At 44.7% G+C, this 25601-nt stretch overlaps 1 protein-coding gene across 2 annotated transcripts in view; it reads left to right on the top strand.

Moving 5' to 3' along the window:
• Nucleotides 1-25601, top strand: part of LOC138951248 (mucin-5AC-like) — a 149997-nt gene that overhangs the window by 28992 nt on the left and 95404 nt on the right. For both annotated transcript variants that reach the window (XM_070322897.1, XM_070322896.1), the window contains exons 6-8: nt 9258-9352; nt 18293-18361; nt 23039-23171. In XM_070322897.1, coding sequence (XP_070178998.1) covers nt 9258-9352; nt 18293-18361; nt 23039-23171 — 297 coding nt within the window. The remainder of the gene's footprint in view (nt 1-9257; nt 9353-18292; nt 18362-23038; nt 23172-25601) is intronic.

The following is a 25601-nucleotide window of genomic DNA, read 5'->3' as shown; positions in this document are numbered from 1 at the left end:
GTTTGTGTGCTGTCATGTGCTACCTGTTGTCTCTAGAGTCAATGGTTTGTGTGCTGTCATGTGATGCCTGTTGTCTCTAGAGTCAATGGTTTGTGTGCTGTCATGTGCTACCTGTTGTCTCTAGAGTCAATGGTTTGTGTGCTGTCATGTGATGCCTGTTGTCTCTAGAGTCAATGGTTTGCGTGCTGTCATGTGCTACCAGTTGTCACTAGAGTCAATGGTTTGTGTGCTGTCATGTGCTACCTGTTGTCACTTGAGTCAATGGTTTGTGTGCTGTCATGTGCTACCTGTTGTCACTAAAGCCAATGGTTTGTGTGCTGTCATGTGCTACCAGTTGTCACTAAAGTCAATGGTTTGCGTGCTGTCATGTGCTACCAGTTGTCTCTAGAGGCAATGGTTTGTGTGCTGTCATGTGCTACCTGTTGTCTCTAGAGTCAATGGTTTGTGTGCTGTCATGTGCTACCTGTTGTCTCTAGAGTCAATGGTTTGTGTGCTGTCATGTGCTACCTGTTGTCTCTAGAGTCAATGGTTTGTGTGCTGTCATGTGCTACCCGTTGTCTCTAGAATCAATGGTTTGCGTGCTGTCATGTGCTACCAGTTGTCACTTGAGTCAATGGTTTGTGTGCTGTCATGTGCTACCCGTCGTCTCTAGAGTCAATGGTTTGTGTGCTGTCATGTGCTACCCGTCGTCTCTAGAGTCAATGGTTTGCGTGCTGTCATGTGCTACCTGTTGTCTCTAGAGTCAATGGTTTGTGTGCTGTTATGTGCTACCCGTTGTCTCTAGAGTCAATGGTTTGTGTGCTGTCATGTGCTACCTGTTGTCACTAGAGTCAATGGTTTGCGTGCTGTCATGTGCTACCCGTTGTCTCTAGAGTCAATGGTTTGTGTGCTGTCATGTGCTACCAGTTGTCTCTAGAGTCAATGGTTTGTGTGCTGTCATGTGCTACCTGTTGTCTCTAGAATCAATGGTTTGTGTGCTGTCATGTGCTACCCGTTGTCACTAGAGTCAATGGTTTGTGTGCTGTCATGTGCTACCCGTTGTCTCTAGAATCAATTGTTTGTGTGCTGTCATGTGCTACCTGTTGTCTCTAGAGTCAATGGTTTGTGTGCTGTCATGTGCTACCGGTTGTCTCTAGAGTCAATGGTTTGTGTGCTGTCATGTGCTACCCGTTGTCTCTAGAGTCAATGGTTTGTGTGCTGTCATGTGCTACCCGTTGTCACTAGAGTCAATGGTTTGTGTGCTGTCATGTGCTACCTGTTGTCTCTAGAATCAATGGTTTGCGTGCTGTCATGTGCTACCTGTTGTCTCAAGAATCAATGGTTTGTGTGCTGTCATGTGCTACCCGTTGTCACTAGAGTCAATGGTTTGTGTGCTGTCATGTGCTACCTGTTGTCTCTAGAGTCAATGGTTTGTGTGCTGTCATGTGCTACCCGTTGTCTCTAGAGTCAATGGTTTGTGTGCTGTCATGTGCTACCCGTTGTCTCTAGAGTCAATGGTTTGTGTGCTGTCATGTGCTACCAGTTGTCTCTAGAGTCAATGGTTTGTGTGCTGTCATGTGCTACCCGTTGTCTCTAGAGTCAATGGTTTGTGTGCTGTCATGTGCTGCCTGTTGTCTCTAGAGTCAATGGTTTGTGTGCTGTCATGTGCTACCCGTTGTCTCTAGAGTCAATGGTTTGTGTGCTGTCATGTGCTGCCCGTTGTCTCTAGAGTCAATGGTTTGTGTGCTGTCATGTGCTGCCCGTTGTCTCTAGAGTCAATGGTTTGTGTGCTGTCATGTGCTGCCTGTTGTCTCTAGAGTCAATGGTTTGTGTGCTGTCATGTGCTGCCCGTTGTCTCTAGAGTCAATGGTTTGTGTGCTGTCATGTGCTGCCTGTTGTCTCTAGAGTCAATGGTTTGTGTGCTGTCATGTGCTGCCTGTTGTCTCTAGAGTCAATGGTTTGCGTGCTGTCATGTGCTACCCGTTGTCTCTAGAGTCAATGGTTTGTGTGCTGTCATGTGCTACCTGTTGTCTCTAGAGTCAATGGTTTGCGTGCTGTCATGTGCTACCTGTTGTCTCTAGAATCAATGGTTTGTGTGCTGTCATGTGCTACCCGTTGTCTCTAGAGTCAATGGTTTGTGTGCTGTCATGTGCTACCTGTTGTCTCTAGAGTCAATGGTTTGTGTGCTGTCATGTGCTACATGTTGTCTCTAGAGTCAATGGTTTGTGTGCTGTCATGTGCTACCTGTTGTCTCTAGAGTCAATGGTTTGTGTGCTGTCATGTGCTACCCGTTGTCTCTAGAATCAATGGTTTGTGTGCTGTCATGTGCTACATGTTGTCACTAGAGTCAATGGTTTGTGTGCTGTCATGTGCTACATGTTGTCACTAGAGTCAATGGTTTGTGTGCTGTCATGTGCTACCCGTCGTCTCTAGAGTCAATGGTTTGTGTGCTGTCATGTGCTGCCCGTTGTCTCTAGAGTCAATGGTTTGCGTGCTGTCATGTGCTACCCGTTGTCTCTAGAGTCAATGGTTTGTGTGCTGTCATGTGCTACCCGTTGTCTCTAGAGTCAATGGTTTGTGTGCTGTCATGTGCTACCCGTCGTCTCTAGAGTCAATGGTTTGCGTGCTGTCATGTGCTACCTGTTGTCTCTAGAGTCAATGGTTTGTGTGCTGTTATGTGCTACCCGTTGTCTCTAGAGTCAATGGTTTGTGTGCTGTCATGTGCTACCCGTTGTCTCTAGAGTCAATGGTTTGTGTGCTGTCATGTGCTACCCGTTGTCTCTAGAGTCAATGGTTTGTGTGCTGTCATGTGCTACATGTTGTCTCTAGAGTCAATGGTTTGTGTGCTGTCATGTGCTACCCGTTGTCTCTAGAGTCAATGGTTTGTGTGCTGTCATGTGCTACCTGTTGTCTCTAGAGTCAATGGTTTGTGTGCTGTCATGTGCTACCCGTTGTCACTAGAGTCAATGGTTTGTGTGCTGTCATGTGCTACCTGTTGTCTCTAGAATCAATGGTTTGCGTGCTGTCATGTGCTACCTGTTGTCTCAAGAATCAATGGTTTGTGTGCTGTCATGTGCTACCCGTTGTCTCTAGAGTCAATGGTTTGTGTGCTGTCATGTGCTACCTGTTGTCTCAAGAATCAATGGTTTGTGTGCTGTCATGTGCTACCCGTTGTCACTAGAGTCAATGGTTTGTGTGCTGTCATGTGCTACCTGTTGTCTCAAGAATCAATGGTTTGTGTGCTGTCATGTGCTACCCGTTGTCACTAGAGTCAATGGTTTGTGTGCTGTCATGTGCTACCTGTTGTCTCTAGAATCAATGGTTTGCGTGCTGTCATGTGCTACCTGTTGTCTCAAGAATCAATGGTTTGTGTGCTGTCATGTGCTACCCGTTGTCACTAGAGTCAATGGTTTGTGTGCTGTCATGTGCTACCTGTTGTCTCTAGAATCAATGGTTTGCGTGCTGTCATGTGCTACCCGTTGTCTCTAGAGTCAATGGTTTGTGTGCTGTCATGTGCTACCTGTTGTCTCAAGAATCAATGGTTTGTGTGCTGTCATGTGCTACCCGTTGTCTCTAGAGTCAATGGTTTGTGTGCTGTCATGTGCTACCTGTTGTCTCAAGAATCAATGGTTTGTGTGCTGTCATGTGCTGCCTGTTGTCTCTAGAGTCAATGGTTTGTGTGCTGTCATGTGCTACCCGTTGTCTCTAGAGTCAATGGTTTGTGTGCTGTCATGTGCTACCTGTTGTCTCTAGAGTCAATGGTTTGTGTGCTGTCATGTGCTACCCGTTGTCTCTAGAATCAATGGTTTGTGTGCTGTCATGTGCTGCCTGTTGTCTCTAGAGTCAATGGTTTGTGTGCTGTCATGTGCTACCCGTTGTCTCTAGAGTCAATGGTTTGTGTGCTGTCATGTGCTACCCGTTGTCTCTAGAGTCAATGGTTTGTGTGCTGTCATGTGCTACCAGTTGTCACTAGAGTCAATGGTTTGTGTGGTGTCATGTGCTACCCGTTGTCTCTAGAGTCAATGGTTTGTGTGATGTCATGTGCTACCCGTTGTCTCTAGAGTCAATGGTTTGTGTGATGTCATGTGCTACCCGTTGTCTCTAGAGTCAATGGTTTGTGTGCTGTCATGTGCTACCTGTTGTCTCTAGAGTCAATGGTTTGCGTGCTGTCATGTGCTACCTGTTGTCTCTAGAGTCAATGGTTTGTGTGCTGTCATGTGATGCCTGTTGTCTCTAGAGTCAATGGTTTGCGTGCTGTCATGTGCTACCAGTTGTCTCTAGAGTCAATGGTTTGTGTGCTGTCATGTGCTACATGTTGTCTCTAGAGTCAATGGTTTGTGTGCTGTCATGTGCTACCTGTTGTCTCTAGAATCAATGGTTTGTGTGCTGTCATGTGCTACCTGTTGTCTCAAGAATCAATGGTTTGTGTGCTGTCATGTGCTACCCGTTGTCACTAGAGTCAATGGTTTGTGTGCTGTCATGTGCTACCTGTTGTCTCTAGAGTCAATGGTTTGCGTGCTGTCATGTGATGCCTGTTGTCTCTAGAATCAATGGTTTGTGTGCTGTCATGTGCTACCTGTTGTCTCAAGAATCAATGGTTTGTGTGCTGTCATGTGCTGCCTGTTGTCTCTAGAGTCAATGGTTTGCGTGCTGTCATGTGCTACCTGTTGTCTCTAGAGTCAATGGTTTGTGTGCTGTCATGTGCTACATGTTGTCTCTAGAGTCAATGGTTTGTGTGCTGTCATGTGCTACCTGTTGTCTCTAGAGTCAATGGTTTGTGTGCTGTCATGTGCTACCTGTTGTCTCTAGAGTCAATGGTTTGTGTGCTGTCATGTGCTACCAGTTGTCTCTAGAGTCAATGGTTTGCGTGCTGTCATGTGCTGCCTGTTGTCTCTAGAGTCAATGGTTTGTGTGCTGTCATGTGCTACCCGTTGTCTCTAGAGTCAATGGTTTGTGTGCTGTCATGTGCTACCCGTTGTCTCTAGAGTCAATGGTTTGTGTGCTGTCATGTGCTACCCGTTGTCTCTAGAGTCAATGGTTTGTGTGCTGTCATGTGCTACCCGTTGTCTCTAGAGTCAATGGTTTGTGTGCTGTCATGTGCTACCCGTTGTCTCTAGAGTCAATGGTTTGTGTGCTGTCATGTGCTACCCGTTGTCTCTAGAGTCAATGGTTTGTGTGCTGTCATGTGCTACCCGTTGTCTCTAGAGTCAATGGTTTGTGTGCTGTCATGTGCTACCCGTTGTCTCTAGAGTCAATGGTTTGTGTGCTGTCATGTGCTGCCTGTTGTCTCTAGAGTCAATGGTTTGCGTGCTGTCATGTGCTACCCGTTGTCTCTAGAATCAATGGTTTGTGTGCTGTCATGTGCTGGGTGGCCGAGTGGTAACGCACTTGCGCTCGGAAGCGAGAGGTTGCGAGTTCGACCCTGGGTCAGGTCACTGTTCTCTCCCCTTTCCTAACCTAGGTGGTGTGTTTAAGTGCTAGTCTCAGTTTCGGATGAGACGAAAAACCGAGGTCCCTTCGTGTACACTACATTGGGGTGTGCACGTTAAAAATCCCACGATTGACAAAAGGATCTTTTCTGGCAAAATTGTATAGGCATAGATAAAAATGTCCACCAAAATTCCCGTGTGACTTGGAATAATAGGCCGTGAAAAGTAGGATATGTGCCAAAATGGCTGCGATCTGCTGGCCGATGTGAATGCGTGATGTATTTTGTAAACAAATTCCATCTCACACGGCATAAATAAATCCCTGCGCCTTGAATATGTGCTCTATATTTGCATAAAAATAAAAATAAAAAATAAAAAAATAAAAAAATCCCTGCGCTTAGAACTGTTACCCACGGAATACGCGCGATATAAGCCTTATATTGATTGGTTGATTGATTGCTACCAGTTGTCTCTAGAGTCAATGGTTTGTGTGCTGTCATGTGCTACCTGTTGTCTCTAGAGTCAATGGTTTGTGTGCTGTTATGTGCTACCTGTTGTCTCTAGAGTCAATGGTTTGTGTGCTGTCATGTGCTACCTGTTGTCTCTAGAGTCAATGGTTTGTGTGCTGTCATGTGCTACCCGTTGTCTCTAGAGTCAATGGTTTGTGTGCTGTCATGTGCTACCCGTTGTCTCTAGAGTCAATGGTTTGTGTGCTGTCATGTGCTACCCGTTGTCTCTAGAGTCAATGGTTTGTGTGCTGTCATGTGCTACCAGTTGTCTCTAGAGTCAATGGTTTGCGTGATGTCATGTGCTACCAGTTGTCACTAGAGTCAATGGTTTGCGTGCTGTCATGTGCTACCCGTTGTCTCTAGAGTCAATGGTTTGTGTGCTGTTATGTGCTACCCGTTGTCTCTAGAATCAATGGTTTGTGTGCTGTCATGTGCTACCTGTTGTCACTAAAGTCAATGGTTTGTGTGCTGTTATGTGCTACCAGTTGTCTCTAAAGTCAATGGTGTGTGTGCTGTCATGTGCTACCAGTTGTCACTTGAGTCAATGGTTTGCGTGATGTCATGTGCTACCCGTTGTCTCTAGAGGCAATGGGGGGCTGCGTGATGCTTGTCAGGGTTACGTTGCCTGTGTGTTCAGTGTGCTTCCCTGTGTCAAAACACATAGGCCTACCATAACGAGCGTTAACTGCGCCGCGATTTTTTTTCTCGTGCAAAACGAATATCGACAGGCACTTTTGATTATTTCAATTCGTCAGCTTTCGACGGACTGGTAATACTCACAAGAAGGCCGGCAATGCCTAAATCCTCCTTTGACCTTTAAATGACATTGACCCTGAAAGGTCATAAAATGTAGACTTGGGGGCCCAATGAGACGGGGGCCCAACGAGACGGGGGCCCAAAGAAATAGGGGCCCAATGAGACGGGGGCCCAAAGAGACAGGGGCCCAATGAGACGGGGGCCCAAAGAGACAGGGGCCCAATGAGACGGGGGCCCAAAGAGACAGGGGCCCAATGAGACGGGGGCCCAAAGAGACAGGGGCCCAAAGAAATAGGGGCCCAATGAGACGGGGGCCCAACGAGACGGGGGCCCAAAGAAATAGGGGCCCAATGAGACGGGGGCCCAAAGAGACAGGGGCCCAAAGAAATAGGGGCCCAATGAGACGGGGGCCCAACGAGACAGGGGCCCAAAGAAATAGGGGCCCAATGAGACGGGGGCCCAAAGAGACAGGGGCCCAAAGAAATAGGGGCCCAATGAGACGGGGGCCCAAAGAGACGGGGGCCCAAAGAGACAGGGGCCCAATGAGACGGGGGCCCAAAGAGACAGGATCGGGGATCTGGCCTGTGCCGCTCTAAGAATATATTTACTTGGGACTTTGTCACGGGATCGTGCCTGAAGTTCAAACGCGGGTCACATCGACTCCCGCTGTTTCCTTCCTTGTTCCGCGGGCTTTTCGTCTGGCACTTGAAACCATGGCAACGTACAAGGACGGGGAAAGAAGGGCAAACGTTTTGATTTATGAAGGATACAGATACGTGTATCACAAAGAGCTTGCAGGTGCCCATTACCGATAGAAATGTTGGAAACGCAACACATGTTTTGCGAGCCTGAGCACTTTGTGTTTCAACAGAGATGCCCAAAATCCCCATTTGACCTTTAAATGACATTGACCCTGAAAGGTAATACATGACATTGACCCTGAAAGGTCATAATATCTAGCCCAACGGGGGCCCAATGAGACGGGGGCCCAACGAGACGGGGGCCCAAAGAGACGGGGGCCCAATTAGACAGGGGCTCAAAGACATCATTCCATATTAATGAGCATTGCCTACAAGTTTAGTAAACAAACTTGCCCCCGAAAATGCATATTTTTTAAACTGAACAGGAAAAGCGCGTATGATTCATAAACATACACTAAAAAATGATAGCCAAATCCAGCGACTAAGAAACGCTACTTCCTCGCCACACTCGCCAACTCTAGCGTCTAAGAAACGCTACTTCCTCGCCACACTCGCCAACTCTAGCGTCTAAGAAACGGAGGACTGGCTGAACAAGCGCATCACATTACACTGGAAGGCGAAAGGCCGAGCAACTGAGCCTGTCTGCTTCTGCTTGATTTAGGTCAGCACGTGTTTTGCAAGGAATTGTATAACAGTAACAACAGTCACGTAGGCAGTCTCAAGTTATACGCTTTAAAGGAAAACGACATCATATGATGTATGTGTGTCCGTGTCTGTACTGTGTCCGTGTCTGTGTACCCATGTGATTTCATGATTGTGTGCCTGAGTGAGTCCCTGTGTGTCCCTGTGTGTGTAACCTCCGTGATCACCTGTGTGTCCCTGTGTGTGTAACCTCCGTGATCACCTGTGTGTCCCTGTGTGTGTAACCTCCGTGATCACCTGTGTGTCCCTGTGTGTGTAACCTCCGTGATCACCTGTGTGTCCCTGTATGTGTAACCTCCGTGATCACCTGTGTGTCCCTGTGTGTAACCTCCGTGATCACCTGTGTGTCCCTGTGTGTGTAACCTCCGTGATCACCTGTGTGTCCCTGTGTGTGTAACCTCCGTGATCACATGTGTGTCCCTGTGTGTCCCTGTGTGTGTAACCTCCGTGATCACCTGTATGTCCCTGTGTGTGTAACCTCCATGATCACCTGTGTGTCCCTGTGTGTCCCTGTGTGTGTAACCTCCGTGATCACCTGTGTGTCCCTGTGTGTGTAACCTCCGTGATCACCTGTGTGACCCTGTGTGTGTAACCTCCGTGATCACCTGTATGTCCCTGTGTGTCCCTGTGTGTGTAACCTCCGTGATCACCTGTGTGTCCCTGTGTGTGTAACCTCCGTGATCACCTGTGTGTCCCTGTGTGTGTAACCTCCGTGATCACCTGTGTGTCCCTGTGTGTCCCTGTGTGTCCCTGTGTGTAACCTCCGTGATCACATGTGAGTCCCTGTGTGTCCCTGTGTGTGTAACCTCCGTGATCACCTGTGTGTCCCTGTGTGTGTAACCTCCGTGATCACCTGTGTGTCCCTGTGTGTGTAACCTCCGTGATCACCTGTGTGTCCCTGTGTGTGTAACCTCCGTGATCACCTGTGTGTCCCTGTGTGTGTAACCTCCGTGATCATCTGTGTGTCCCTGTGTGTGTAACCTACGTGATCACATGTGTGTCCCTGTGTGTGTAACCTCCGTGATCACATGTGTGTCCCTGTGTGTCCCTGTGTGTCCCTGTGTGTAACCTCCGTGATCACATGTGAGTCCCTGTGTGTCCCTGTGTGTGTAACCTCCGTGATCACCTGTGTGTCCCTGTGTGTGTAACCTCCGTGATCACCTGTGTGACCCTGTGTGCAGGTATCAGCAACAAGACACGTCTGTGGTGTGCGGACTGCAGCCTGCAGAGTGACCCCTCAGCGTGTGACCATGTGGACCTCTGTTCACAGGACCAGGTGGGTGGGTGGGGGGTAGTGGTCAGGGTTACCGAGTGACCCCTCAGCGTGTGACCATGTCGACCTCTGTTCACAGAACCAGGTGAGGGGGGGGTGGGGGGGGGGGGGGGGTAGTGGTCCGGGTTACCGAGTGACCCATCAGCGTGTGACCACGTCGAACTCTGTTCACAGGACCAGGTAAGTGGGGGGTGGGGGTGGGGGGGGGGGTCGTGGTCAGGGTTACAGAGTGACCCCTCAGCGTGTGACCATGTCGACCTCTGTTCACAGGACCAGGTAAGTGGGGGGTGGGGGTGGGGGGGGGGGTCGTGGTCAGGGTTACAGAGTGACCCCTCAGCGTGTGACCATGTCGACCTCTGTTCACAGGACCAGGTGGGTGGGGTGGGTGGGGGGGGGGGGGGTAGTGGTCCGGGTTACCGAGTGACCCATCAGCGTGTGACCATGTCGACCTCTGTTCACAGGACCAGGTGGGTGGGGGTGGGTGGGGGGGGAGGGTAGTTGTCAGGGTTACAGAGTGACCCTTCAGCGTGTGACCATGTCGACCTCTGTTCACAGGACCAGATGTGGGGGGGGGGGGGGGGGGGGACACTAAATGATGAAATACAACAAAAAATGACATTATATTAATATGTTAATAACAAGTATGAAATACCACCAAAGAATGACATTATATTGACATGTTATTGCCAGGTAATAAAATATCACCACAGAATGACATCATATTAACATGTTGTTACCAATTAATGAAATATAACCACAGAATGACATATTAAAATGTTAAACCAAGTAATGAAATATCACCACAGAATGACATGATATTAATATGTTAAACCAAGTAATGAAATATCACCAAGGAATGACATGATATTACCATGTTAATACCAAGTAATGAAATATCGCCACAGCATGACATAATAACATATTAATGTTCATACTGTTCATTGCACTGCTACTAGCAAAACTGATCCCAGTCTTGATATTGTTCATTGCACGGTGTTGTTACTAGCTATACTGATCCTAGTCTTGATCATGTTCATACTGTTCATAGCACGGTGTTGTTACTAGCTATACTGATCCAAGTCTTGATAATGTTCATACTGTTCATTGCATGGTGTTATTACTAGCTATTCTGATCCAAGTCTTGATAATGTTCATTGCACGGTGTTGTTACTAGCTATACTGATCCAAGTCTTGATAATGTTCATTGCACGGTGTTGTTACTAGCTATACTGATCCAAGTCTTGATACTGTTCATACTGTTCATTGCACGGTGTTGTTACTAGCTATACTGATCCAAGTCTTGATAATGTTCATTGCACGGTGTTGTTACTAGCTATACTGATCCAAGTCTTGATACTGTTCATACTGTTCATAGCACGGTGTTGTTACTAGCTATACTGATCCAAGTCTTGATAATGTTCATTGCACGGTGTTGTTACTAGCTATACTGATCCAAGTCTTGATAATGTTCATTGCACGGTGTTGTTACTAGCTATACTGATCCTAGTCTTGATAATGTTCATACTGTTCATAGCACGGTGTTGTTACTAGCTATACTGATCCTAGTCTTGATAATGTTCATACTGTTCATAGCACGGTGTTGTTACTAGCTATACTGATCCAAGTCTTAATAATGTTCATTGCATGGTGTTGTTACTAGCTATACTGATCCAAGTCTTGATAATGTTCATTACACGGTGTTGTTACTAGCTATACTGATCCAAGTCTTGATAATGTTCATTGCACGGTGTTGTTACTAGCTATACTGATCCAAGTCTTGATAATGTTCATAGCACGGTGTTGTTACTAGCTATACTGATCCAAGTCTTGATAATGTTCATTGCACGGTGTTGTTACTAGCTATACTGATCCAAGTCTTGATAATGTTCACTGCACGGTGTTGTTACTAGCTATACTGATCCAAGTCTTGATAATGTTCATTGCACGGTGTTGTTACTAGCTATACTGATCCAAGTCTTGATAATGTTCACTGCACGGTGTTGTTACTAGCTATACTGATCCAAGTCTTGATAATGTTCACTGCACGGTGTTGTTACTAGCTATACTGATCCAAGTCTTGATAATGTTCACTGCACGGTGTTGTTACTAGCTATACTGATCCCAGTCTTGATCATGTTCATTGCACGGTGTTGTTACTAGCTATACTGATCCCAGTCTTGATAATGTTCATTGCACGGTGTTGTTACTAGCTATACTGATCCCAGTCTTGATAATGTTCACTGCACGGTGTTGTTACTAGCTATACTGATCCTAGTCTTGATACTGTTCATACTGTTCATAGCACGGTGTTGTTACTAGCTATACTGATCCAAGTCTTGATACTGTTCATACTGTTCATAGCACGGTGTTGTTACTAGCTATACTGATCCAACTCTTGATAATGTTCATAGCACGGTGTTGTTACTAGCTATACTGATCCTAGTCTTGATAATGTTCATTGCATGGTGTTGTTACTAGCTATACTGATCCCAGTCTTGATAATGTTCACTGCACGGTGTTGTTACTAGCTATACTGATCCTAGTCTTGATACTGTTCATAGCACGGTGTTGTTACTAGCTATACTGATCCTAGTCTTGATACTGTTCATAGCACGGTGTTGTTACTAGCTATATTGATCCAAGTCTTGATACTGTTCATTGCATGGTGTTGTTACTAGCTATACTGATCCTAGTCTTGATAATGTTCATTGCACGGTGTTGTTACTAGCTATACTGATCCTAGTCTTGATAATGTTCATTGCACGGTGTTGTTACTAGCTATACTGATCCTAGTCTTGATCATGTTCATAATGTTCATTGCACGGTGTTGTTACTAGCTATACTGATCCAAGTCTTGATCATGTTCATAATGTTCATTGCACGGTGTTGTTACTAGCTATACTGATCCAAGTCTTGATAATGTTGATACTGTTCATTGCATGGTCTTGTTACTAGCTATACTGATCCAAGTCTTGATAATGTTCATTGCACGGTGTTGTTACTAGCTATACTGATCCAAGTCTTGATAATGTTCATTGCACGGTGTTGTTACTAGCTATACTGATCCAAGTCTTGATAATGTTCATACTGTTCATAGCACGGTGTTGTTACTAGCTATACTGATCCAAGTCTTGATAATGTTGATACTGTTCATTGCATGGTCTTGTTACTAGCTATACTGATCCTAGTCTTGATAATGTTCATACTGTTCATTGCACGGTGTTGTTACTAGCTATACTGATCCAAGTCTTGATAATGTTGATACTGTTCATTGCATGGTCTTGTTACTAGCTATACTGATCCTAGTCTTGATAATGTTCATACTGTTCATTGCACGGTGTTGTTACTAGCTATACTGATCCAAGTCTTGATAATGTTCATTGCACGGTGTTGTTACTAGCTATACTGATCCAAGTCTTGATAATGTTCATTACACGGTGTTGTTACTAGCTATACTGATCCAAGTCTTAATAATGTTCATTGCATGGTGTTGTTACTAGCTATACTGATCCAAGTCTTGATCATGTTCATTGCACGGTGTTGTTACTAGCTATACTGATCCTAGTCTTGATAATGTTCATTGCACGGTGTTGTTACTAGCTATACTGATCCAAGTCTTGATAATGTTCATTGCACGGTGTTGTTACTAGCTATACTGATCCAAGTCTTGATAATGTTCACTGCACGGTGTTGTTACTAGCTATACTGATCCAGGTCTTGATAATGTTCATTGCACGGTGTTGTTACTAGCTATACTGATCCAAGTCTTGATAATGTTCACTGCACGGTGTTGTTACTAGCTATACTGATCCAAGTCTTGATAATGTTCACTGCACGGTGTTGTTACTAGCTATACTGATCCAAGTCTTGATAATGTTCACTGCACGGTGTTGTTACTAGCTATACTGATCCCAGTCTTGATAATGTTCATTGCACGGTGTTGTTACTAGCTATACTGATCCCAGTCTTGATAATGTTCACTGCACGGTGTTGTTACTAGCTATACTGATCCAAGTCTTGATAATGTTCATTGGACGGTGTTGTTACTAGCTATACTGATCCAAGTCTTGATAATGTTCATTACACGGTGTTGTTACTAGCTATACTGATCCAAGTCTCGATCATGTTCATTGCACGGTGTTGTTACTAGCTATACTGATCCAAGTCTTGATAATGTTCACTGCACGGTTTTGTTACTAGCTATACTGATCCAAGTCTTGATAATGTTCATTGCACGGTGTTGTTACTAGCTATACTGATCCTAGTCTTGATAATGTTCATTGCACGGTGTTGTTACTAGCTATACTGATCCAAGTCTTGATAATGTTCATTGCACGGTGTTGTTACTAGCTATACTGATCCTAGTCTTGATAATGTTCATTGCATGGTGTTGTTACTAGCTATACTGATCCAAGTCTTGATAATGTTCATTGCACGGTGTTGTTACTAGCTATACTGATCCTAGTCTTGATCATGTTCATACTGTTCATAGCACGGTGTTGTTACTAGCTATACTGATCCAAGTCTTGATAATGTTCATTGCACGGTGTTGTTACTAGCTATACTGATCCAAGTCTTGATAATGTTCATTGCACGGTGTTGTTACTAGCTATACTGATCCAAGTCTTGATAATGTTCATACTGTTCATTGCATGGTGTTATTACTAGCTATTCTGATCCAAGTCTTGATCATGTTCATTGCACGGTGTTGTTACTAGCTATACTGATCCAAGTCTTGATAATGTTCATACTGTTCATTGCATGGTGTTATTACTAGCTATTCTGATCCAAGTCTTGATAATGTTCATAGCACGGTGTTGTTACTAGCTATACTGATCCAAGTCTTGATAATGTTCATTGCACGGTGTTGTTACTAGCTATACTGATCCTAGTCTTGATAATGTTCATTGCACGGTGTTGTTACTAGCTATACTGATCCTAGTCTTGATACTGTTCATAGCACGGTGTTGTTACTAGCTATACTGATCCAAGTCTTGATACTGTTCATAGCACGGTGTTGTTACTAGCTATATTGATCCAAGTCTTGATACTGTTCATTGCACGGTGTTGTTACTAGCTATACTGATCCTAGTCTTGATAATGTTCATTACACGGTGTTGTTACTAGCTATACTGATCCTAGTCTTGATACTGTTCACTGCACGGTGTTGTTACTAGCTATACTGATCCTAGTCTTTATAATGTTCATACTGTTCATTGCACGGTGTTGTTACTAGCTATACTGATCCAAGTCTTGATAATGTTCATAATGTTCATAGCACGGTGTTGTTACTAGCTATACTGATCCAAGTCTTGATAATGTTCATACCGTTCATAGCACGGTGTTGTTACTAGCTATACTGATCCAAGTCTTGATCATGTTCATTGCACGGTGTTGTTACTAGCTATACTGATCCAAGTCTTGATAATGTTCATAGCACGGTGTTGTTACTAGCTATACTGATCCAAGTCTTGATAATGTTCATACTGTTCATTGCATGGTGTTGTTACTAGCTATACTGATCCTAGTCTTGATAATGTTCATACTGTTCATAGCACGGTGTTGTTACTAGCTATACTGATCCAAGTCTTGATAATGTTCATACCGTTCATAGCACGGTGTTGTTACTAGCTATACTGATCCAAGTCTTGATCATGTTCATTGCACGGTGTTGTTACTAGCTATACTGATCCAAGTCTTGATAATGTTCATTGCACGGTGTTGTTACTAGCTATACTGATCCAAGTCTTGATCATGTTCATTGCACGGTGTTGTTACTAGCTATACTGATCCAACTCTTGATAATGTTCATTGCACGGTGTTGGTACTAGCTATACTGATCCAAGTCTTGATACTGTTCATAGCACGGTGTTGGTACTAGCTATACTGATCCAAGTCTTGATAATGTTCATTACACGGTGTTGTTACTAGCTATACTGATCCTAGTCTTGATACTGTTCACTGCACGGTGTTGTTACTAGCTATACTGATCCTAGTCTTGATAATGTCCATTGCACGGTGTTGTTACTAGCTATACTGATCCAAGTCTTGATAATGTTCATTACACAGTGTTGCTACTAGCTATACTGATCCAAGTCTTGATAATGTTCATTGCACGGTGTTGTTACTAGCTATACTGATCCAAGTCTTGATAATGTTCATAATGTTCATTGCACGGTGTTGTTACTAGCTATACTGATCCAAGTCTTGATCATGTTCATTGCACGGTGTTGTTACTAGCTATACTGATCCAAGTCTTGATCTTGTTCATTGCACGGTGTTGTTACTAGCTATACTGATCCAAGTCTTGGTAATGTTCATTACACGGTGTTGTTACTAGCTATACTGATCCAAGTCTTGATAATGTTCATTGCACGGTGTTGTTACTAGCTATACTGATCCAGGTCTTGATAATGTTCATAGCACGGTGTTGTTACTAGCTATACTGATCCAAGTCTTGATCATGTTCATTGCACGGTGTTGTTACTAGCTATACTGATCCAAGTCTTGATAATGTTCATTGCACGGTGTTGTTACTAGCTATACTGATCCAAGTCTTGATAATGTTCATTGCACGGTGTTGTTACTAGCTATACTGATCCAAGTCTTGATAATGTTCACTGCACGGTGTTGTTACTAGCTATACTGATCCAAGTCTTGATAATGTTCATAGCACGGTGTTGTTACTAGCTATACTGATCCTAGTCTTGATAATGTTCATTGCACGGTGTTGTTACTAGCTATACTGATCCAAGTCTTGATAATGTTCATTGCACGGTGTTGTTACTAGCTATACTGATCCAAGTCTTGATCATGTTCATTACACAGTGTTGCTACTAGCTATACTGATCCAAGTCTTGATAATGTTCATACTGTTCATAGCACGGTGTTGTTACTAGCTATACTGATCCTAGTCTTGATAATGTTCATACTGTTCATAGCACGGTGTTGTTACTAGCTATACTGATCCTAGTCTTGATAATGTTCATACTGTTCATAGCACGGTGTTGTTACTAGCTATACTGATCCTAGTCTTGATACTGTTCATTGCACGGTGTTGTTACTAGCTATACTGATCCAAGTCTTGATAATGTTCATAGCACGGTGTTGTTACTAGCTATACTGATCCAAGTCTTGATAATGTTCATTGCACAGTGTTGTTACTAGCTATACTGATCCTAGTCTTGATAATGTTCATTGCACGGTGTTGTTACTAGCTATACTGATCCTAGTCTTGATAATGTTCATAGCACAGTGTTGTTACTAGCTATACTGATCCAAGTCTTGATACTGTTCATAGCACGGTGTTGTTACTAGCTATATTGATCCAAGTCTTGATACTGTTCATTGCACAGTGTTGTTACTAGCTATACTGATCCTAGTCTTGATAATGTTCATTGCACGGTGTTGTTACTAGCTATACTGATCCTAGTCTTGATAATGTTCATTGCACGGTGTTGTTACTAGCTATACTGATCCAAGTCTTGATCATGTTCATAATGTTCATTACACGGTGTTGTTACTAGCTATACTGATCCTAGTCTTGATAATGTTCATACTGTTCATTGCACGGTGTTGTTACTAGCTATACTGATCCAAGTCTTGATCATGTTCATTGCACGGTGTTGTTACTAGCTATACTGATCCCAGTCTTGATACTGTTCATAGCACGGTGTTGTTACTAGCTATACTGATCCAAGTCTTGATAATGTTCATAATGTTCATTGCACGGTGTTGTTACTAGCTATACTGATCCAAGTCTTGATACTGTTCATAGCACGGTGTTGTTACTAGCTATACTGATCCCAGTCTTGATACTGTTCATAGCACGGTGTTGTTACTAGCTATACTGATCCAAGTCTTGATAATGTTCATAATGTTCATTGCACGGTGTTGCTACTAGTTATACTGATCCAAGTCTTGATAATGTTCATTACACGGTGTTGTTACTAGCTATACTGATCCTAGTCTTGATACTGTTCATAGCACGGTGTTGTTACTAGCTATACTGATCCAAGTCTTGATAATGTTCATTGCATGGTGTTGTTACTAGCTATACTGATCCTAGTCTTGATCATGTTCACAGCACGGTGTTGTTACTAGCTATACTGATCCTAGTCTTGATACTGTTCATAGCACGGTGTTGTTACTAGCTATACTGATCCTAGTCTTGATAATGTTCATACTGTTCATTGCACGGTGTTGTTACTAGCTATACTGATCCAAGTCTTGATAATGTTCATTGCACGGTGTTGTTACTAGCTATACTGATCCTAGTCTTGATAATGTTCATACTGTTCATTGCACGGTGTTGTTACTAGCTATACTGATCCAAGTCTTGATAATGTTCATTGCACGGTGTTGTTACTAGCTATACTGATCCTAGTCTTGATCATGTTCATACTGTTCATAGCACGGTGTTGTTACTAGCTATACTGATCCAAGTCTTGATCATGTTCATACTGTTCATTGCACGGTGTTGTTACTAGCTATACTGATCCAAGTCTTGATAATGTTCATTGCACGGTGTTGTTACTAGCTATACTGATCCTAGTCTTGATAATGTTCATACTGTTCATAGCACGGTGTTGTTACTAGCTATACTGATCCAAGTCTTGATAATGTTTATAGCACGGTGTTGTTACTAGCTATACTGATCCAAGTCTTGATAATGTTCATAGCACGGTGTTGTTACTAGCTATACTGATCCAAGTCTTGATAATGTTCATAGCACGGTGTTGTTACTAGCTATACTGATCCAAGTCTTGATAATGTTCATAGCACGGTGTTGTTACTAGCTATACTGATCCAAGTCTTGATAATGTTCATTGCACAGTGTTGTTACTAGCTATACTGATCCAAGTCTTGATAATGTTCATAGCACGGTGTTGTTACTAGCTATACTGATCCAAGTCTTGATCATGTTTATACTGTTCATTGCAGGCTTGCTCGGTGACGAAGAAAACGGTTTTCGGCTTCACGACCTATGACCTTGGCTGTGAGGACAAAACGGTAAGTGCTTTCCTGTCCTTGACCTTGGCAGACCGCCTTGCTCTTTCATGTATGTCAGTCCACACGTCACAGCGGCCCACCTCACTGTTCTTCACAGTGAAACATGCCTTGCTGTTATGTCAGTCCACACGTCACAACGGCCCACCTCACTGTTCTTCACAGTAAAACATGCCTTGCTGTTATGTCAGTCCACACGTCACAACGGCCCACCTCACTGTTCTTCACAGTAAAACATGCCTTGCTGTTATGTCAGTCCACACGTCACAGCGGCCCCCCTCACTGTTCTTCACAGTGAAACATGCCTTGCTGTTATGTCAGTCCACACGTCACAACGGCCCACCTCACTGTTCTTCACAGTGAAACATGCCTTGCTGTTATGTCAGTTCACACGTCACAGCGGCCCCCCTCACTGTTCTTCACAGTGAAACATGCCTTGCTGTTATGTCAGTCCACACGTCACAGCGGCCCCCTCACTGTTCTTCACAGTGAAACATGGCTTGCTGTTATGTCAGTCCACACGTCACAGCGGACCACCTCACTGTTCTTCACAGTGAAACATGCCTTGCTGTTATGTCAGTCCACACGTCACAGCGGACCACCTCACTGTTCTTCACAGTGAAACATGCCTTGCTGTTATGTCAGTCCACACGTCACAGCGGACCACCTCACTGTTCTTCACAGTGAAACATGCCTTGCTGTTATGTCAGTCCACACGTCACAACGGCCCACCTCACTGTTCTTCACAGTGAAACATGCCTTGCTGTTATGTCAGTCCACACGTCACAGCGGCCCCCTCACTGTTCTTCACAGTGAAACATGCCTTGCTGTTATGGCAGTCCACACGTCACAGCGGCCCACCTCACTGTTCATCACAGTGAAACATGGCTTGCTGTTATGTCAGTCCACACGTCACAGCGGCCCCCTCACTGTTCTTCACAGTAAAACATGCCTTGCTGTTATGTCAGTCCACACGTCACAGCGGCCCCCCTCACTGTTCTTCACAGTGAAACATGGCTTGCTGTTATGTCAGTCCACACGTCACAGCGGCTCCCCTCACTGTTCTTCACAGTGAAACATGCCTTGCTGTTATGTCAGTCCAAACGTCACAGCGGCCCCCCTCACTGTTCTTCACAGTGAAACATGCCTTGCTGTTATGTCAGTCCACACGTCACAGCGGCCCCCCTCACTGTTCTTCACAGTGAAACAAGCCTTGCTGTTATGTCAGTCCACACGTCACAGCGGCCCCCCTCACTGTTCTTCACAGTGAAACATGCCTTGCTGTTATGTCAGTCCATAGAGACAGGGGTCCATAGAGACAGGGGCCCAAAGAGACAGGGGTCCAAAGAGACAGGGGCCCAATGAGACATGGGCCCAAAGAGACAGGGGCCCAAAGAGACAGGGGTCCAAAGAGACAGGGGTCCAAAGAGACAGGGGTCCATAGAGACAGGGGTCCATAGAGACAGGGGCCCAATGAGACAGGGGTCCATAGAGACAGGGGTCCAAAGAGACAGGGGTCCAAAGAGACAGGGGTCCATAGAGACAGGGGTCCAAAGAGACAGGGGTCCATAGAGACAGGGGTCCATAGAGACAGGGGTCCAAAGAGACAGGGGTCTGTAAAACACGTGTCTCTCTGTCTGTCTGTCTGTCTGTCTGTCTGTCTGTCTGTCTGTCTGTCTGTCTGTCTGTCTGTCTGTCTGTCCACTGTATCAGCTATCGTCATTGTGTGTAACACGCGTGTCTGTCTGTCCGTCCACTGTAAAGATCTGTTGGTCAAAGAACCGTAATTGTGATATTTTGTTTGATCATAAATTAAACGTTCCAATAACTTACCATTTGTTTTGTTGTTTTTACATTTAGTCAAAACTTGAAGGGGAATCGAGACGAGGGTCGTGGTGTATGTGTGTATGTGTGTGTGTGTGTGTGTGTGTGTGTGTGTGTGTGTGTGTGTGTGTGTGTGTGTGTATGTGTGTGTGTGTGTGTGTGTGTGTATGTGTGTGTGTGTGTGTGTGTGTGTGTGTGTAGAGCGATTCAGAATAAACAACTGGACCGATCTTTATGAAATTGTTCATGAGTGTCCCTGGGCATGATATCTCCATACATTTTTTTCTTTTTTTGGATTGGTTCGGCGAGCACTTTTATGGTAGAAATTAGTTAGCTTTGATGTTAATGGAAATTTTTTGAAAACTGTTAAAAATATGTATGATAAAGCAAAATCATGTATTAAAGTTAAAAGTGAATGTTCTGGTTATTTTCCTAGCATTTGTGGGGTCAGACAAGGAGAAAATTTGTCTCCCTTGTTTTTTGCTTTGTTTTTAAATGACCTAAAGCCGTATTTAGGGGAAACTAGTGATGGATTGACTTCTCTCTCTAGAGAAGCTGTTTCTCTTGGTATGGATGATGCTGATGTGAATGTAATGTTTCAACTGTTTGTATTATTGTACGCTGATGACACTGTGATTTGTGCTGAGTCTGAAACGAAATTGCAAGAATGCTTAGATAAAATGAATGCATACTGTTTGAAATGGAACCTGAATATTAATGTTAAAAAAACGAAAGTCATTGTTTTTTCAAGGGGTAAAATAAGAATTATACCTAAATTTACGTATGATGATAAGCCAGTTGAGGTAGTCCTTGATGTGATGTACTTAGGGTTACAGATTAATTATAATAATAAATTTTCGGTAGCACAAAAAATTTTGTATGACCGTGCGTCAAGGGCTATGTTTGCTCTTCTTCGCACATGTAGACAACTCTCATTGCCCGTGGATATACAGATTGATCTATTTGACAAAATGATTGTTCCGATTTTACTATATGGCTGTGAAATTTGGGGTTCAGGTTCTTGCGATTTAGCTACGAAGCTTCAGTTGCGTTTTTATAAGATAGTTTTCAAACTAAGAAAATCCACCCCTAATGCAATGGTTTTTGGCGAACTTGGAAAATATCCCTTAGATGTCAATATGAAATGTAGAATGCTCTGTTATTGGTATAAACTAATTGACAAAGTTAACAAAAATAAATGTTCAAGTGTTGCTTACAGATTTACCTATAGACTATATTCGCAAAAGATGTTTACTTCTGACTATCTGTCATGCATAGAAAAAACGTTAAGTGATATAGGTCTTTCTGGGTTTTGGATACAACAAGAATTTGTTTCTCAATATACATCTACTTGGTTTAGAGAAAAAGTAAAGCGGTGTTTATATGACCAGTATATTCACAATTGGTTCTCAGAAATGGATACAAAAGACATTTTTTGTAATTATAGAATGTTTAAAGATAGTTTTGTGTGTGAAGACTACATTAAATCCTTGTCGTTCCAAAAAGTCGTTACACTCATGAAATTTAGAACTACAAATAACAACCTGCCAGTACAGAAAGAAAGATACCTTAATATACCTAGAGCGAATCGCATTTGCAGAAAATGTACATCAGAAGATATAGGAGATGAGTATCATTATTTGTTTGTTTGTGACTTTTTCAATGAAAAAAGAGCAGAACTTATTCCACCATTCTACTGGAAAAAACCAAATTCACTTAAATACAAAAAACTGTTTGTATCAAGAAATAAGAAATTGTTGACGAAACTCTTGGAATTTATAAAATTAATTAGTAGCAATTTTTCATAGTGGATTTGTTAACCGTATTTTCGTTTTGTGTCCCCCATTGCCAGGAATCAATGTGTGTGTGTGTGTTTGCATTTTCTGTACTATAATATTTTGTGTTCACTGTTTGTGTACTTTTGTTTTCCAAATATTTTTTTCATTTTTTCTTTTCTTATCTTCTATTTTTCTTTTTGTTTTCGTACTTTGTGCATTTTTGAATTTGCGAATATTGTTTATAATGCCCCTGGGTAATGAACAATAAAAAACTTGACTTGACTTAACTTGATAAATGTCTTTGATAACGTCATATTCGGTTTTTTGTTCGGGCGGCACTGTCACACCCTCATTTTTCAATAAAACTGATTGAAATTTTGGCAAACAATCTTCGACGAAGACCGGACTTTGGTATTGCATTTCAGTTTGAAGGCTTAATAATTGATTAATGACTTTGGTCATTAAAAATCTGAAAATTGTAATTAATATTATTTATTTTATAAAACGATCCAAAAACAATTTCATCTTATTCTTCTTCCTTTTCTGATTACAAAAACATATACATATGTTATATTTGCCCTGATATGGCCCTTCGTGGTCGGCTGGGCGTTAAGCAAACAAACAAACAAAAAATGTTATATTTGGATTAAAAACAAGCTCTCAAAATTAAAAATATAAACAATTATGAATTAAATAAAATTTCCGAAATCGATTTGAAAACAATTTCATCTTATTTCTTGTCGATTCCTGATTCCAAAAACGTATAGATATGATATGTTTGGATTAAAAACACGCTCAGAAAGTTAAATCGAAGAGAGGTATAGATAAACGTGCTATGCTGCTCAGCGCAACCACTACCGCGCTAAACTGGCTCGTCAATTTCACTGCCTTTTGCACGAGCGGCGGACTACAGTCATTGTGAAAAAAATGCAGTGCGTTCAGTTTCATTCTGTGAGTTCCACAGCTTGACTAAATGTAGTAATTTCGCTTTACGCGACTTGTTTGTTTATAAAGTGAACAAAACAGTGTTGTCAGGAGTGGGCAGCAGCATAATGACGTCACACTCTTCTCTCCGCAGCAATGTCAGGGCAAGACGCTGAACGTTGACCAGCAGCAGTGCTGTGACTCCCACCTCTGTAACACCAATCTGGCCGGCGTCTCCCCTGACCTTTACACCTCCCCTCCCCCCTCCACCACCACCCCCACACCAGGTAAGTCTCACCTGACCTCTACACCTGCCTTCCCCTCCACCACCATCCCCACACCAGGTAAGTCTCACCTGACATCTACACCTCCCTTCCCCCCTCCACCACCACCCCCACACCAGGTAAGTCTCACCTGACCTCTACACCTCCCTTCCCCCCTCCACCACCACCCCCACACCAGGTAAGTCTCACCTGACATCTACACCTCCCTTCCCCCCTCCACCACCACCCCCACACCAGGTAAGTCTCATCCGACATCTACACCTGCCTTCCCCCCTCCACCACCACCCCCACACCAGGTAAGTCTCACCTGACCTCTACACCTCCCTTCCCCCCTCCACCACCACCCCCACACCAGGTAAGTCTCACCTGACATCTACACATCCCTTCCCCCCTCCACCACCACCCCCACACCAGGTAAGTCTCACCTGACATCTACACCTCCCTTCCCCCTTCCACCACCACCCCCACACCAGGTAAGTCTCATCCGACATCTACACCTCCCTTCCCCCCTCCACCACCACCCCCACACCAGGTAAGTCTCACCTGACATCTACACCTCCCTTCCCCCCTCCACCACCACCCCCACACCAGGTAAGTCTCATCCGACATCTACACCTGCCTTCCCCCCTCCACCACCACCCCCACACCAGGTAAGTCTCATCCGACATCTACACCTCCCTTCCCCCCTCCACCACCACCCCCACACCAGGTAAGTCTCATCCGACATCTACACCTCCCTTCCCCCCTCCACCACCACCCCCACACCAGGTAAGTCTCATCCGACATCTACACCTCCCTTCCCCCCTCCACCACCACCCCCACACCAGGTAAGTCTCATCCGACATCTACACCTCCCTTCCCCCCTCCACCACCACCCCCACACCAGGTAAGTCTCATCCGACATCTACACCTCCCTTCCCCCCTCCACCACCACCCCCACACCAGGTAAGTCTCACCTGACATCTACACCTCCCTTCCCCCCTCCACCACCACCCCCACACCAGGTAAGTCTCATCCGACATCTACACCTCCCTTCCCCCCTCCACCACCACCCCCACACCAGGTAAGTCTCACCTGACATCTACACCTCCCTTCCCCCCTCCACCACCACCCCCACACCAGGTAAGTATCATCCGACATCTACACCTGCCTTCCCCCCTCCACCACCACCCCCACACCAGGTAAGTCTCACCTGACATCTACACCTCCCTTCCCCCCTCCACCACCACCCCCACACCAGGTAAGTCTCACCTGACATCTACACCTCCCTTCCCCCCTCCACCACCACCCCCACACCAGGTAAGTATCATCCGACATCTACACCTGCCTTCCCCCCTCCACCACCACCCCCACACCAGGTAAGTCTCACCTGACATCTACACCTCCCTTCCCCCCTCCACCACCACCCCCACACCAGGTAAGTATCATCCGACATCTACACCTGCCTTCCCCCCTCCACCACCACCCCCACACCAGGTAAGTCTCACCTGACATCTACACCTCCCTTCCCCCCTCCACCACCACCCCCACACCAGGTAAGTCTCACCTGACATCTACACCTGCCTTCCCCCCTCCACCACCACCCCCACACCAGGTAAGTCTCACCTGACATCTACACCTCCCTTCCCCCCTCCACCACCACCCCCACACCAGGTAAGTCTCACCTGACCTCTACACCTCCCTTCCCCCCTCCACCACCACCCCCACACCAGGTAAGTCTCACCTGACCTCTACACCTCCCCTCCTCCCTCCACCACCACCCCCACACCAGGTAAGTCTCACCTGACATCTACACCTCCCTTCCCCCCTCCACCACCACCCCCACACCAGGTAAGTCTCACCTGACCTCTACACCTCCCTTCCCCCCTCCACCACCACCCCCACACCAGGTAAGTCTCACCTGACCTCTACACCTCCCTTCCCCCCTCCACCACCACCCCCACACCAGGTAAGTCTCACCTGACCTCTACACCTCCCTTCCCCCCTCCACCACCACCCCCACACCAGGTAAGTCTCACCTGACATCTACACCTCCCTTCCTCCCTCCAAAACGGGGTCTTTTGTCAAGCGCCATACAAATCTTCACTTCTTTGAAAGAGTGTAGCTGGATGATGGTACAAAGAGTGTAGCTGGATGATGGTACAAAGAGTGTAGCTGGATGATGGTACAAAGAGTGTAGCTGGATGATGGTACAAAGAGTGTAGCTGGATGATGGTACAAAGAAAATGTCCACAAGGCTGAAGAACGTTACATGAATTAAAGTTGTTCCATATTCTACAATCTGACGAAAGAAAAGGGAAATCGAAACTGGGAAAAAGGGGAATAACTCTGACAAGCCAAAATAACTTCCGAAGAGCGCTTCAAACGAGAATAATGCAGCTGCTGTGTCAAAATTTAAGCAATAAGATTACAAAGTGTACATGCGAGTATAAA

The sequence above is a fragment of the Littorina saxatilis genome, linkage group LG16 (genome assembly GCF_037325665.1).
Source record: "Littorina saxatilis isolate snail1 linkage group LG16, US_GU_Lsax_2.0, whole genome shotgun sequence".
Taxonomy (NCBI): Eukaryota; Metazoa; Mollusca; class Gastropoda; order Littorinimorpha; family Littorinidae; genus Littorina; species Littorina saxatilis.
This window is presented reverse-complemented; position numbering and strand designations above follow the sequence as displayed.